General features: G+C 33.7%; 1 protein-coding gene across 1 annotated transcript; it reads left to right on the top strand.

Moving 5' to 3' along the window:
* The first annotated feature begins 400 nt into the window (after positions 1 to 400).
* LOC125677165 (allene oxide synthase-lipoxygenase protein-like) lies at positions 401 to 14923 on the top strand. Its single transcript, XM_048915140.2, has 16 exons — positions 401 to 565; positions 1325 to 1369; positions 1534 to 1659; positions 1828 to 1878; positions 2038 to 2132; positions 2269 to 2398; positions 7788 to 7880; positions 8312 to 8429; positions 8602 to 8719; positions 8827 to 8919; positions 9863 to 9929; positions 11041 to 11134; positions 11313 to 11416; positions 11651 to 11815; positions 11968 to 12128; positions 12320 to 14923. The coding sequence occupies exons 1-16, from the start codon at positions 401 to 403 to the stop codon at positions 12456 to 12458; spliced, it is 1764 nt and encodes a 587-aa protein (XP_048771097.1). The 3' UTR covers positions 12459 to 14923.
* The last annotated feature ends 424 nt before the right edge of the window (positions 14924 to 15347 follow it).

The following is a 15347-nucleotide window of genomic DNA, read 5'->3' as shown; positions in this document are numbered from 1 at the left end:
ACAGAATTTACTTTAAACTCTATCTACCACACCTAATTGTTCTATATATAGTTTTTTGTCCGGGATTATAAATTGTCAGACACCATTCAGCTTTGATCACATTCTGCAGTTTGATAAATGTTCTATTCTTCTTGTAAAAAAGGGTACTGCCCTTTGTAATACAATCCATCGAACGATTCTTGTGTATGTCGGAATTCCATGGAGCTATTGATATTCTACAATGCATATGTGAATATTTTCACAATTAGCATGCCTATCAATTATTCAGATAATGCACATAGTATGAACAGAATTTACTTTAAACTCTCTTTATCACACCTAATTATTCTATATATAGTTTTTTTTTCTGGGGCTATAAATTTTCATACACGATTCAGGTTTGTTCACACTCGCATTAGAAATGGGTAACACGCAACCACCATCGCTACCAAACCAAGATCCAAATATTGAAGTTCGGAATCTGAAATTGGAATGTGCTAGACAGAAATATCAGCTAGAACAAAAAACGTTTGGATTGACATCCATGGAACAGAGAGAAATTAATATCGTTAATGTTCCGCCTATGGTTTGTATTTATAGATATTTCTATACAATGTCCTTCAATATCATTCCAATATTTTAGCAAGTAAACTCTTATAAATCATTCGTTTTCTTATCCCCACTGTTTTAGTTGATATGGTGTGTTCTTCTAATATCATAAGGAATTTTCATACAATAGAGAAAAGGGTTGGATAAGGGCTCATTTTTGGCTTCATTTACAAAACAAAATATGAAACCTAGTACAAACATATTTTAGGTAAAGCATAATCACTGTCAACAATGTAAGTGTCCGAACCTCCAGCGGATCGCATATCTGATAAATATTTGAATTTCATTTAACTTTGGAAAACGTGAAACACGTGTAACATGTTGCATTAAGTAGCATTTCATATGTTTTAGCTGATACGCGTGTGCAGAATATGCAAATTTTGAGAGATACACAAATATCTCACTTCGTTGTTAAAAGAAACAGAAAAAATAATTACCTTTAAGTTCGTTACCTTCTGGTGAACTTGAACATAAGAATGTTCTAGGTAAATATCAGATGACCTATCTTTTTGCCAATAATAAATTTGCGATTCACTTGTAATTTTTTTTCAATGATCAAATTGAAAGTTTCGAATATTGAATTGTTATATTTTGTATCATGTAACCTATTACTGTTACTAATTTATTTATGTTAGCTATTTCTTCATAGAGAGTAAACATGTTTTAGATGAATTAGAACTCGAAACTAATTCATGTAGTTTGAACACAGTAGTGAACTTATTATTATTTTTTGCAGTTAAGAAAACTTCCACGCGAGCAGAACTGGCGCCTTCCATCATTGGTATGATCTTTCATAAATAATTCGTATTTCCCCTTAAGTGTTGATTAAACAGTTCATTTTATCTCTGAGTGATATTACAGATTTAGCTGTTTTGTTTTTGTGCGTGTGCTCTATAAGTTTATATACTTTACAAGACATTGATTCACCATCCATTCCTCTTTCAGCTGAGATTTGGTCTGCGGTATTTATTCTATACCTTTGTGCAGTGTTTGTGTGGATGGGGAAAGTGTACACTACGTAAAATGGCCTGTGTATTTTCATGTTGCCGATGTATATTAGAAGAGCCACAGGTGAATTATTTACAGTTTTACTACTTTTATATTTCATTAATGATAATGTATGTAATCTCCTTCCGCCGCGGTAAAATCCTCTACAACAAAAGCTGAAGGAAAAGCTCAAGTTAAGCAAAATATTATGAATTGATACTTCATTTCTAAAGAATTTGCTTTACTATTTAGGGTCGCAGGGTGTGGAGAACAGAATCTGTCAATCAACCGAATCAAACACAGGTTTGTATATGTTATATTCAATTTGATACACGTCACACAAGAGATAGATCTTACACACCGTCAATTGAATTTTAGTCACATTTAAAACGAATGGTCTCAGTCCATTACTATTACGGATGATCCTTAGTAAAAAATTAATGAAGCATGTAATTATTATAGACACAGAAGGCTCAAGCAGATCATTGGTTTGCGTGGCAGAGATTAAATGGAGTAACACGGAATCTGATCAGAAGAGCGACGGAAATCCCTAAACAGTATATATATATATATATATATATATATATATATATATATATCAAAATCAATATTTCATCGATATTCTGATATATATTAAAGTACTGAAGTTTGCTTTTATTTGTTGGATTGTATTTAAAAAAAAACATTAAACAGATTCCTTCCTTTTGTGGACACGATTGAGGAAAACCATCCTTATCTCAGTGACAAGAAATTTTCCAGTCATATACAGAATGGCACACTGTTTGTCGTGGATCTGGAGGAAGTTGCATTCAATGAACCAACTGTAAGAATATCAATTTTTTTTTGTTCTCTAAATGCCACTATACAAAGCAAATAGTAATACATTGTTAAACATCATTTTGTTAAGCATTTAGGTAAGATCAGGTTTTATGATGTAAATGCATGAGTTTACCTACCATGCAACAAAAACTTTACAAGGGTAACATGATTTATCTACATGTAGTATTCTTTGTATTCACATATACTGTGTATCGTTAACAAACTCAACACATGAAGAGTCTTTATGTAAAAAAAACAAATAGCCCTTAAGATTAATAAAACTAGCCTTACAATCAAATCGGAAAGAATTTTCAATAAACATACCTTCATCATTGGGATTCACAGATGCAATCATAGCCTCAACTCAACTCATAACGTGTATTGTGTTTCAGTCTGGTTTTTAAAATGGTGAACACACGATCGCTTACTTCTTGTCCAATAAAGACAGTGTATGTCGATGTCCATTGCATTGTTTCTCCTACAATTTCGAAGTAGTTATGAAAGTTATACCTGCTCCGTACAGTATACGATGCATTACCGGCAAATTTATACCTTTACAGTTCGTATTAAGATATCGGACGTGGTAAAATGTGGATTTATCATAGTATTTCAAACACTAAATCGGATTTAAGTCGCAGTTGGTACCAAAGTCATAGGCACCTGATAACATCCATGTAATTTTTCCTTTAATAGCACCCTTCATTTACAAATGAGTTAGCCTTTTTTGTACAAAGGGAGGTAATTCAATAGCAGATTTTATTAGAATTTCAAAGACGCAGATCGTTGGTATTTCTGTAAATTCATAAAATGTCCGTTATGACATTGTGAAAATTATAAAGTTTAATTAAATTAAACAATTTAAACTGAATTATATGTGATGTATACACTGGTAAAATTGCAACATATGTTTAAAATATGTTAAACATATGATTAACACATGTTTTGAATCATATGATAATCATATAAAAGGAGAACTTAAAGGTCAACGTATATGATTAACATAGGTTTATGATATAAATAACATATGTTTGTATTACCTTATGATAAACATATATTTTGTTTATATGATATCCACATGTTGTTCTTATGATTTTCATGTTATCTACATGCAAAATTGTAACATCATGTTTATATCAAACATATGTTTAACATACGTCAAACATATGTTTAACATATATTAAACATATATTTAACATGCATTAAACATATATTTAGGATATGTTAAACATATATTCAACATGTTTTGAAACACGATAATCGTGAAGGGAAACACAGCATATATGTTTTCGAACATTTGTTTATCATATTTGTTGATAATACAGTAAATAGAAGTTAGTATTACTCCGTGATAAATAAATATGTATTTTGTTTACATGATTTCCATGATGTTGATATACATGCAATCAACGTTTACCATCTTTTAGTCAAACATGCGATTTCAAACTACCTCTCCAGACAAAAAGAAAACAATTCATGTTGGAAGTAATCAAAATTTATTATGTCTCTGAAAACATAGCTATTATTTAGTTTGCGCTGCACCTGAAATGAAAGGAGGGACAATCAATACTTTTTTTTAGACATATACATATACAGTACCGTATAAGATTTACATTATGACCCCTGGGTCGAGGCCTCTGCTGGTGGACTGTTAGTCCCCCAGGGTCTCTACAGCCCAGTAGCTAAGTACTTCGTTACTAGCTTGAAAATACGGATGTATATTTAATTGCTGTTATAAAATTTAGAAATTCATTTCAAAATTAAGGATTATCTCCCTCATGCATAGCTCTTATCCTTGGACTAATTTGGCTCCACTTTTTTGACACGCTGTTTTTGGCTATATTTAGCTCTAAAACTTCATAGTTATTTCGGATTTCAAACATTTCGATTGAGCATCACTGAAGAGACATGATTTGTCGAAATGCGCATCTGGGGCATCAAAATTGGTACCATATAAGTTTTACATTATGACCCCTGGGTCGAGGCCTCTGCTGGTGGACTGTCTGTCCTCGAGGGTCTCTACAGCCCAGTAGCTAAGTACTTCGTTACTAGCTTGAAAATACGGATGTATATTTAATTGCTGTTATAAAATTTAGAAATTCATTTCAAAATTAAGGATTATCTCCCTCATGCATAACTCTTATCCTTGGACGAATTTGGCTCCACTTTTTGGCACGCTGTTTTTGGCTATATTTAGCTCTAAAACTTCATAGTTATTTCGGATTTCAAACATTTCGGTTAAGCATCACTGAAAAGACATTATTTGTCGAAATGCGCATCTGGTGCATCAAAATTGGTACCATATAAATTTTACATACAGCTGTACATTTATTTGTAAAAATATTACATTAATATTAAGCATGCAGAAATATCATAAAAATACATTCGTGCGTGTATATCAGAACAAAATACCAGACAATTTACCTACAAGATCAATTCATTCAAATTCAATTTATTGGCATACCTACTAATATATTTTTTCACTAAATAGAAAGGAAAGGTAGTACTTGGTGAACATAAAAATTAAATTACCAGCATTATTGTCAGATGCTCTTTCTTTAGCAGTAACTGTTGTGGGAAGGATTATATTGCGAGTAACTTTAATCCACGTCCCGTAGTAGTGGCTGTTTGATTGTAATGCCCTCTGTATCAACTTTCTTGCTGTCTACTTGTTTCTGAAAGAAGAAAAATAGGATACTTGTTTACATGAATTAACACCTTACTGCATCCACTTATGTGGCTTCCCCCAATTGAATATAAAATAATCTAGATAGATTTACACCACATCATTCTATTTTGATTCTCACAATGTTTGACCTTGACATTTAATAATGATTTTCATTTCACTACAAGATTTCTTAAACCAATCCTGGGCCCATAAAGCATTTAAATTAAGTAAGAGACATGACAATTTTTTAAGATGAGGAAAAGCCTACAGACTAAATCTTCTAAAAACGTACCAACAGAAACAAAAAATGGAGGGGAGTGTATGTTCGTAGCGACTGTAAACATTGAAAGTTCTTGTCAATTCCTACTGTAAGTTGCATGTAATTTGGTATTGTTTGTCAGTGTCAGTACCTCTGTGTAAAATACTACATACATGTAAAATTGGTGGGAAGGGGGGGGGGGGTAATGAAAGCCATATTGCAGACATGTCTGAAAGATGTTCATACTTAGATATTTTATTGAAAGTAGACATTAACGGCAAACCAACAACTCAACTGTATGACAAACGGGATGATTTCAGCTTCTCCATCGTCAACTTCCCACATTTATGTAGCAATGTTCCATTATCACCTGCATATGGTGTTTATATATCGCAACTGATTCGATATGCAAGAGCTTGTTCTGGGTATAGTCAGTTTTTAAATCTAGGTAACCTACTGACAAACAAATTGATGGTACAGGGATTTCAACATTCTCGATTGAAGTCAGCATTTCGCAAATTCTATGGTCGTTATAACGATCTAGTTCGTCAATACAACCTCGCATTGGGTCAAATGCTGTCTAGCGTGTTTCATACTGATTGTTAAGCCGTTCTTGGCACACTGATTTTGACTGCGGATAACTCCGTTTACCTGATCAGGATATGGGGCTCACGGCGGGTGTGACCGGTCAACAGGGGATGGTTACTCCTCCTAGGCACCTGATCCCACCTCTGGTGTGTCCAGGGGTCCGTGTTTGCCCAACTATCTATTTTGTATTGCTTGTAGGAGTTATGAGATTGATCACTGTTCGTTATCTTCACCTTGCATTGATAGCTCTAAATATGAATATAAAGAATATACTTGTAAATACCAAATCAGCTATGCCCAATATGCAAATATTTCTGCTGAATATTGAAACTTTCCTGATATTAACAAATTGTTTACAGTTAAATTACATCGTCGTTTGTGGTTACCCTTCTCTCCTTGTTTAGTTCTGATATACCCTGCTGATAACCTGATTTTATATACAAAAAGTATACTTTTGAATAAAAGCCAATAGTTGGCATTAATTCCATTTTTCTACTTACTGTTAGAAAGTCTTTCACCGCCATCCCTGACGTGATCGATCGTCTGCCAATACGCGTACGTGCTATGAATCTTCTTAGTTGCATCGATGCTTTAATTGATCGGACTTTATATACAGCGAGTGTCAAGCGTGTAAATTACATCGACGGATATAATGACAAAGCTGTTTTGCAAGATTCCCTCTGTGAGCGAGAAACTTAATTCAAAATAATTTTACGTCATATTTGGTATAATTATTTTTAACAGATTAGGGCCACGTCATACAATAGAACCTACGACTATAAAGTCCAAATCGTATATTAAACTATAAAACCAGTTTCCTCAGATTGTGTCAAAACCTTGTGATTTATTTATAAATGTGACGATTTTTTAAACTCTATAACACTTTTAGTCTTAGTTGTAAGTTCTTCTGTAAATCAGGGCCTAGGCCCAATGTAGCGATTTTGTGGTGTGGGTGGGGGTATTCCAACAAACAAAAATATGTATAAAACATATACCTCACCCTCCTTCTTGATCATACGTTAATCATATGTTAAAAATTTCATATGTTGAGCATATGTTAAACATATTAATTTTCACCTTGTGTTAACCATATGTATAAAGTTTGCAGTATGTTCAACATATGTTTCAAACATACGTTAAACATATGTTCAAAACATATGTTCGCCATATGATGATAAAATTATCTGTTTAATATATGAATATTGTTAAACCGTTCTTGGCACACTGATTTGACAGCGGATAACTCCGTTTACCTGATCAGGATATGGGGCTCACGGCGGGTGTGACCGGTCAACAGGGGATGCTTACTCCTCCCAGGCACCTGATCCCACCTCTGGTGTGTCCAGGGGTCCGTGTTTGCCCAACTATCTATTTTGTATTGCTTGTAGGAGTTATGAGATTGATCACTATCCGTTATCTTCACCTTGCATGTTAAACATATGTTGTAATTTTACCTGTGTATCAAACAAACCATCGATAACATGCAATATGCTCAATGAACTTTGGTAGAAATTCACTGGGTTTCCCCAAGCATGTAAAATCTTGTCAACAAAGAGTACTTTTTATGGATAGTTCTAATTGTATACTCTCCACAGAATACTCACTGAGTCTTTAGTTGATTTGGGAAATACATAATAGTGCCAATTTTCAATCAAAATAATCAAATGACAGCAGGGTAAAATAGACTGAGGATTTCCTGGATACAGATGTAAATCAACTGGTAATACTTTCACCCTGGATGCTAGTGACAATACTTTTATAAAATATGTATAGAACATCTTTATTTCTTAATGTGTCATGAGTAACATTATTTTCAATTTTTGTATGGTTTTCTCATAGACATGCTCTTAACAGATGAAAAAATATCGTTTTTTGTTTCAGTTATTGGCTCCTGTTGCCTTGCTTGTGATATATAACAACATGCTGATGCCAGTAGCAATACGTACGGATCCACGAAATCCGGATAACAAGGAGGTGAGCATTTCATAATAACCTTATAATGCACCAAAGTTTGGAAAAATTTACTAAATGTAAGTAACATATTAATTGGTAGGCCGTTCTTTACACACTGTTTTTTAACCACGGATAACTCCGTTTACCTGATCAAGATATAGATTTCACGGCGGGTGTGACCGATCAACAAGGAGTGCTTCCTCCTCTTCTGCACCTGATCCCAACTCTGGTATATCCAGGGGGCTGTATTTCAATTGAATTGATATTTACAGGAACAATTAGATTAATCATTGCTCGTTATCTTTAGTTTTTTATGTACGAATTCAGCGCTTGATGCAAGGTGAAGATATGAGTTTTAACATCTATGGTATATTGGAAATTCAAATAAGAATACTAACTGTATTTCAATTTATTCAATAAATATTTTTGTGTTCATGGATATTATTTTGTAGATTGCCACCCCTCCTCTACGTGAATCCAACAGTCCTGAGCAACTGCGGAAGTGGGTGAAAGCTAAGATGTGGTTCAACATGTTAGACGCACAATACCACGAGTCTGTTACTCACTTAGGTAAGAATGCTATGTACAATCTCTATATTCCAAGTGTATACCGGCGTACTGATGTTAAATATGATATTCACAATATAAGTTTAAAGTATTGTAGTTATGCAAGATAGTGTTGGAATTTAGAGGAACTCTTACAAAACAATGAAATTATTGCAATGTCACCACTTGTTTTCAGGCTTCACACATTTATTGATGGATGGTGTAAGCGTGTGTGTGCATAGGAATCTATCCGAAAGGCATCCCATTTACAAATTAATGCTTCCTCACTTTCATTATATGCATTTCATCAATCAGTAAGTAATGTTATTACATATATAACGATATCTGATTAAGATCTGCTACACAACACACACTTACATGCACTTTTATGTAAGATAATATATTTACTTTGTTTTTATAGGGTTGCTGTAAAGGAATTGGTTGAACCAGGTGGTTACGTTGACAGAGATATGTATTTTGGACAAAAGAACATGATTAAATTGATATCAAAACAGTAAGTACATCATCACCTGATCCAACTCCACTCCATTTCATTTCGTATTCATAGTCTTCTTTATTTTGGTTCAGTTTGCAATCTGTTAATTAGATTTATGCTTCTTTAAAAATATTAGAAAAACACTATTAATCAAACCAAGCTCCAACAAATGTATTCAAAACCATTATCACCCAAATTAAATATCAAAATCGATAAAATCTCAATTTATTAAAGTTTATGATAGAAACCGTTACTTATGATCGCTTGTAGAAAAATCGTGCGGAGACAATCCTTACATTCAAGGTTCGGATGCTTTGCACAAATATTTATATATGCAAGATAATTATCCTAGTGGAAAACAGTATCCACAATTATGATATCAAATAATTCTAAGGATAAACTATTCCTCCCTCAATAAAAAGTGCATATCATTGTATCCTATTCATTTTCTTCGAAAATACCTTAGGCAGGCTACAGACAAGCAAGAAGATGTTACAGGAGTTTCCATAGTATCATTTACAGTCAGCTTTTCACAAATAATTCCGCCAACTGCTGTTTGAAGTGTTTCATACCGATTGTTAGACCTTTCTTGGCACACTGATTTTGACTACGGATAACTCCGTTTACCTGATCAGGATATAGGGCTCACGGTGGGTGTGAACGGACCACAGGGGATGTTTACTCCTCCTATGCACCTGATCCCACCTCTGGTATATGCAGGTGCCCAACTCTCTATTTTGATTGCTTATAGGAGTTATGGGATTGATCGCTGTTCGCTATCTTTACCTTCCATTAATGCATTATGTTCCATATGTAAAACGTATACGGTACCAATTTTGTCACAAACAAACCTTCATTAACATGTTCTTACTGATAGATTAGAATTTGACAGTCGAAAAATCGAAATCATGTTACGTAACACTAACTTTGAAAATAAATCACCACCTTTTTATCGTTTTAGCAATGAAAACTGGAAGTTCAAGGAGCATGGGTGTATTGTTCAAAACTTTCTCAGCAGAGGCGTACAGGTAATTCATGTAATAAGGTACGATATAACATTTCAGAAACATGAAATGAATGGTGGATGAATTCAAATTAGATTAGTATTTAGAAATTTGTTCAAGATGTATTAATTATTAATATATTAGCTAGCACTGTAGTATCATAATTGAATAATTACATACTATAGCTGTATATTGAGGTTAAGATCTAACAAGACAAATACAGCTATACATATCCAACTTCATCTGCTTTGGAAATGAAAATAGTCATTGATTTTTTTTTCCTGAATTGGAACAGAAATAAATATAGTATATCAAAATGGATACGATTGTAAATATATGATAACTTAATGAAAACGTATCTCTACTCACTTTCAATTATCTTGCACTATAACTGTAGAGAAAGAGTACTTGTACCACGAACTGGAATATCTACTGTTGAATTATAGTGATATAGATAAAGATTGTGGTATTGGTGTCTAGGACTGATACAACCGAAGAAAGCATATAACAAGTATCATTTGGTAATTTCCCCATATTCTAGAAACCGGTTTCGTCGTTTTGAATTATTCATTCATATATAATATAGATGTACATACAAAAACAGCGCTAATAGAAATATCAATTAAAATAATTTCAAACAACAGTCTCCGTTTACCTGATCAAAATATTGGACTTAAGGTGGGTGTGACCGGTCGACAGGGGCTGCTTACTCCCCCTAGGCACCTGATTCCACCTCTGGTGTGTTCAGGGGTCCGTGTTTGCCCAACTCTCTATTTTGTCTTGCTTATTCACTGTTCGTTATCTTCACCTTTCATACTCTTTCTTTCCAAAACCCGAGTGCTGACCACGTGTTTGTGTTATTACAGTTCATTGACTGTACACTGAAAGGTGAAGATAACGAATAGTGACCAATCTCATAACTCCAATAAGCAATACATAATAGAGAGTTAAGCAAAGATGGACCCAAGGGCATATTACAGATGGGATCAGATGCGTAGGATGTCACACGCACCGTATGTTGAACAATTTGATAGTTTTCTTAAAGATGATAATGAGTAATTCATTCTTTTATTCTTAATATGATTGATGAGATAAATTACTGTTCGTTATTTTCATTTTTTTTTTCATGCAACAGGAATTACCAGGGTATTATTTTAAGGATGATGCAACTTACCTACACGAGGCGATAACAAACTACGTCCGCGAATACGTTACCCATTACTATGGCGGTGTGTTGTTAAGATACTTTTTGGGATATTAATATTATATGTAGACTAAGAAATAATAGACACTGACTACAAGATTATAAATAATCATTGAAAATAAAGGATGCATACTCTGTCGTGTAAATTAGATAAACACTGGCGAACATATCAGACTGTATTTGTATATGTACGTTGTGTATAGGTGATGATGAGATCAATCAAGATCCAGAGATTCAAGCTTTTCGAGCTCAACTCATAGCACCTCGATCAATGTCGGGAGATGAAGCAGCTGGCTGTGGCATGAAGGTACGAATAATGATAAATGCTTGTTAATCTGAAGTTTGGTAAGATTATCCCTTTAGGTTACATCAAATCTAACATTCAAGGTATAAATTGAGGGTAGATATTTTTAATAGAAATACTCTATTGGATTAACCTGTTTAAAAAAAATAGGTATGAACTCATAAAAGGTGTTTGTGGTTTATTGGTGCCTGTTACGACGTATTTTGAATATACATATGTATGCGACTTTCTCGTTAGGATGTGCCGGAGTTTGACGGTGTTGCAAACCTCGTCACTGTCTTGGCCAATTTCATCTACATCTGTAGTGTGGAACACTCAGCGACCAACTTCCCACAGTATGATCAGTACGGCTTTCTGCCTAATATGCCTGCGATTCTGAATGGACAGCCCGAATTCCAAATAGTAAATCCGTGTTTATTTAGTGAAATACGTTTATCCGAGTGTAATGAATAAATTTAACACAATGATAATGCAATAAAAACTAAGAAAATTACGCTTTTATACAAAATATACAATGTGAAATTTAAAAGAAAAAACTTTTCGTTTACTTAAAGGGTGAAAATGAACTAAATGCACCAATGCCTACTGCAAGGGAATTTTTCTCGACAATCAAAATTATGATGGTGTTGACTTTAGTATTGACAAACAGCTTGGGGAAATACGAATCTCGCTACCAGAATGCAATGGACGCTGCCGGAAAACGCATTGTACGAAAGTATGTTAAATTCATCCATTGAAGATAAAAGATTTTAAATGCATGTAGCATATTTTTACTACATGTAGTAAGGGAGGCTTGCCGAAAGAGTAACTTTTTTATCATATTTTGCATACAATATGTAAATCTGGTTGTAAGATGAAAACATTATATCTTTTAGTAATATTATTTTGTTTTCTTTATATATCTAGATTTCAGCGATCACTTGATGACATCACAACCAGAATTAATGCACGAAACACGACAATCCAGAACACTGCTGGTAACATTGAAGGATATCCTTATGAGTGGCTTCTCCCGAAGAGAGTGTTGAACTCCATCAGTATCTGAACTTTGTTTGAGGCTGTTGTTTAGTACATACATGCACTTGCCCAATCTTGAAACCAAAATTGTTATGTTTTAAACTATACGGCTGTGTTATCACATATGATACATGGAGTTCGTGTATGAAATACACATTGACATTGAAGAAATCAAATAGACTTAAATGATGTTCACTTCTCAATATCAGTTAAATGTATATTTTAATAATCTGAAATGACATTGACCTTATTGCACTTAGATTTCAATATGGATCGGTTTATGTCTTAATGACATTTTATAAAAACTTGTTAAGAGAAATTTTCTATCCAAAGTATTTATATTGTAGATGAAGTCATCGGATCAATGTTGATTTTTCAAAATATAGAGCTGCAGTGCATTTAAATGATAAGACATGCGCATGTCCTAAACTCAGGAGCTAACATCTTCAAATCAAAGGCAATTTTCATAATCTCTTCAGTACTGTATGTACAACATTTTCAAATGTAATGGAAGCATTGTCAAGCAAATAGCACAGACCACTGGACAATGAAGAGAAAAATATACAACAATCATAATCCATGTACGTTCAACATACTCCATTTTGATTAGTTACTCTTATACATATTATATTACTCGGTTTGCTGTTATTATCTGTATTATAATCACTATTTGTTTTTAATCTTTTACAAATACTCTCTTTGCTGTTAATTGAATTGTATGACTCGCGGTCGCTGTTAAATTTCACTAAACAAATTCGCTGAAATAAAGTTTAGTAGAGTGATACAATGTAGTTAACAAAATGAGTTACACGTGATTGATTGATGGTATCTAACCTCTCGGCCACCGCGGCGGTGAGTTACACGTGTGTGCATCCCGTATATATTGATGGGATATGAAAAAGTGACGATAACGAATAATGCTCAACCTCTTAACACCTATAAGGAATATAAAATAGATATACTGATAGTATTATGAATTGTGATAGATTTTGCTCGATTTTTGTTTTAAATCTGTGGACAAGGAATAGACGCAATGAGCACAATGGTCTTGATTTGTATTGTATGTCTGTCTAAGGTACAATCCCCTATTTGCATATGCAATACATGTACATTTTAGATTTACTTTATCCAAATGATGTCGTTACATTTATGCTCTGGAAAGTCCTATGAGTAAGAGCGGGTATCCACATTTACGTTTGGTGGTAAAGGGGTTTTAACAGTCTCGTTTAAAGTAAGCATTTCGCAACTTCTATGGTCGTAATAACAATACTGCCGTTTGTTAAATGCTTGCTGAAAAGTTTCATACCGATTGTTAGGCGGTTCTTGTACACTGATTTCGACTACGATATATCCGTTTACCTGATTGCAAAATAGGGCTCACGACGGGTGTATCCGGTGGACAGGGGATCTTTAATCCTCTTACACACCTGATCCCACCTCTTGCATGTCATGGGATCCGTGTTTGCCCAATTTTAAATTTTGTATTGCTTATACAGTGTAGATTGAATTTCGTTATTTTCAATTTCCATTGGGTTTAGTGTAAGGATATACTGTAATTTAATCCTATTGTCCAATCACAATATTAATTTATAGTGCTTGACAGTGTAAACACTTTAAATATCAATTTCAATAAATTTAAAGGTAGCTACTGGCTAGATAACGGTACAATATCAATACAACTCATATCCTCATATGAAGAAAATGGACCGATTTTGTAGCATTTGAGGACAAAAGACAACACGAATTTCATGTTTATTTAGAAAATTGTGGTTTCAGATATACCCCTAGACAAGATTGTTTTAGGATTTGCAAACTCCTTTCTTTCCTGTGGGAAGTTAAGTGGGTATTTGAAATAATAACATGTGCGGTTACTCTAGTGTCCTGATCCCGTAGGTTAGCCATATAACCTCGGTGAAATCGAACACCAAATTGATTAAGTTATTTTTACGCTTTTGATTTTCGACAACCTGGGGTTAGGGTTCATTGAAAGAAATCCAAACTTTTTATAAATCTTACCCATATTTATCTAACCCAAGGAATAGGTACCGCCCTACCTCCCATGGTCAGATAGAACGAGAAAAGATTACAGAAAGTGTAAATAAAACTAAACCTAATATATAGTAAGGATGCATACCTCATTTTCGATAAGTTTTTTTTTCATTACCGCTTACAACTAATTAGAACATAGACGCTGCCCTTTTAATCTGTGAATATAATACTGTATACGGCATTTCCAAAAATATTGGTCATCGGAATAATATTGCTGTAAATTAGAATTCTATGAAAATGACATATATGTCATATGTCATATAAAATGACACATAAATGACAGATATTTCGACAAAATGACATGCATTGCAATATATTTTGCTTGAAACGATGGCTTTTGATTTTTTTTCTATCTATCTATCTATCTATCTATCTATATATATATATATATATATATTTCTTGTACTAATACATGAGTTATGTAAAATATATTGAAAATTAAAATGAAATTTAACATTTTTTTGTTTTAAATGCAATTTAGATGAAAGGCGTGTAAGGGATCTGAAAAAATGTGATTGCTTGCTACTTCGTACTTGCATTGTAGTGTTTGCGTAATATAGTATTATCAGTTAATCCCTTACCCTGTCACCCGGGTGAAAATAGGACCTTGGTATCCCTTACTTGTCATTGGAGGTGACTCAGAGTGGCGTTTAGCAAAATAATTTTAAGGGATCTTAAGATAAATTATGTATATTGATTGTGCAATGCTTACGGTCGAAAGAATTATTTCATCCGTGTAGATTGTTCATGGCAAGATAGCGCAAAAACGGATCCAAAAATGCGCATGTGAAGTTGCAAGAGTTACTGCTCTTTCAGGATAGCAATCTCGTGAGCACCGTATTTTGTCGTGGAATTGTCACAGACAAGT

This window comes from Ostrea edulis, chromosome 3 (genome assembly GCF_947568905.1).
Source record: "Ostrea edulis chromosome 3, xbOstEdul1.1, whole genome shotgun sequence".
NCBI classification, from domain to species: domain Eukaryota; kingdom Metazoa; phylum Mollusca; class Bivalvia; order Ostreida; family Ostreidae; genus Ostrea; species Ostrea edulis.
Note: the sequence above shows the minus strand (reverse complement) of the source record. Positions and strands in the feature narration are given on the sequence as shown.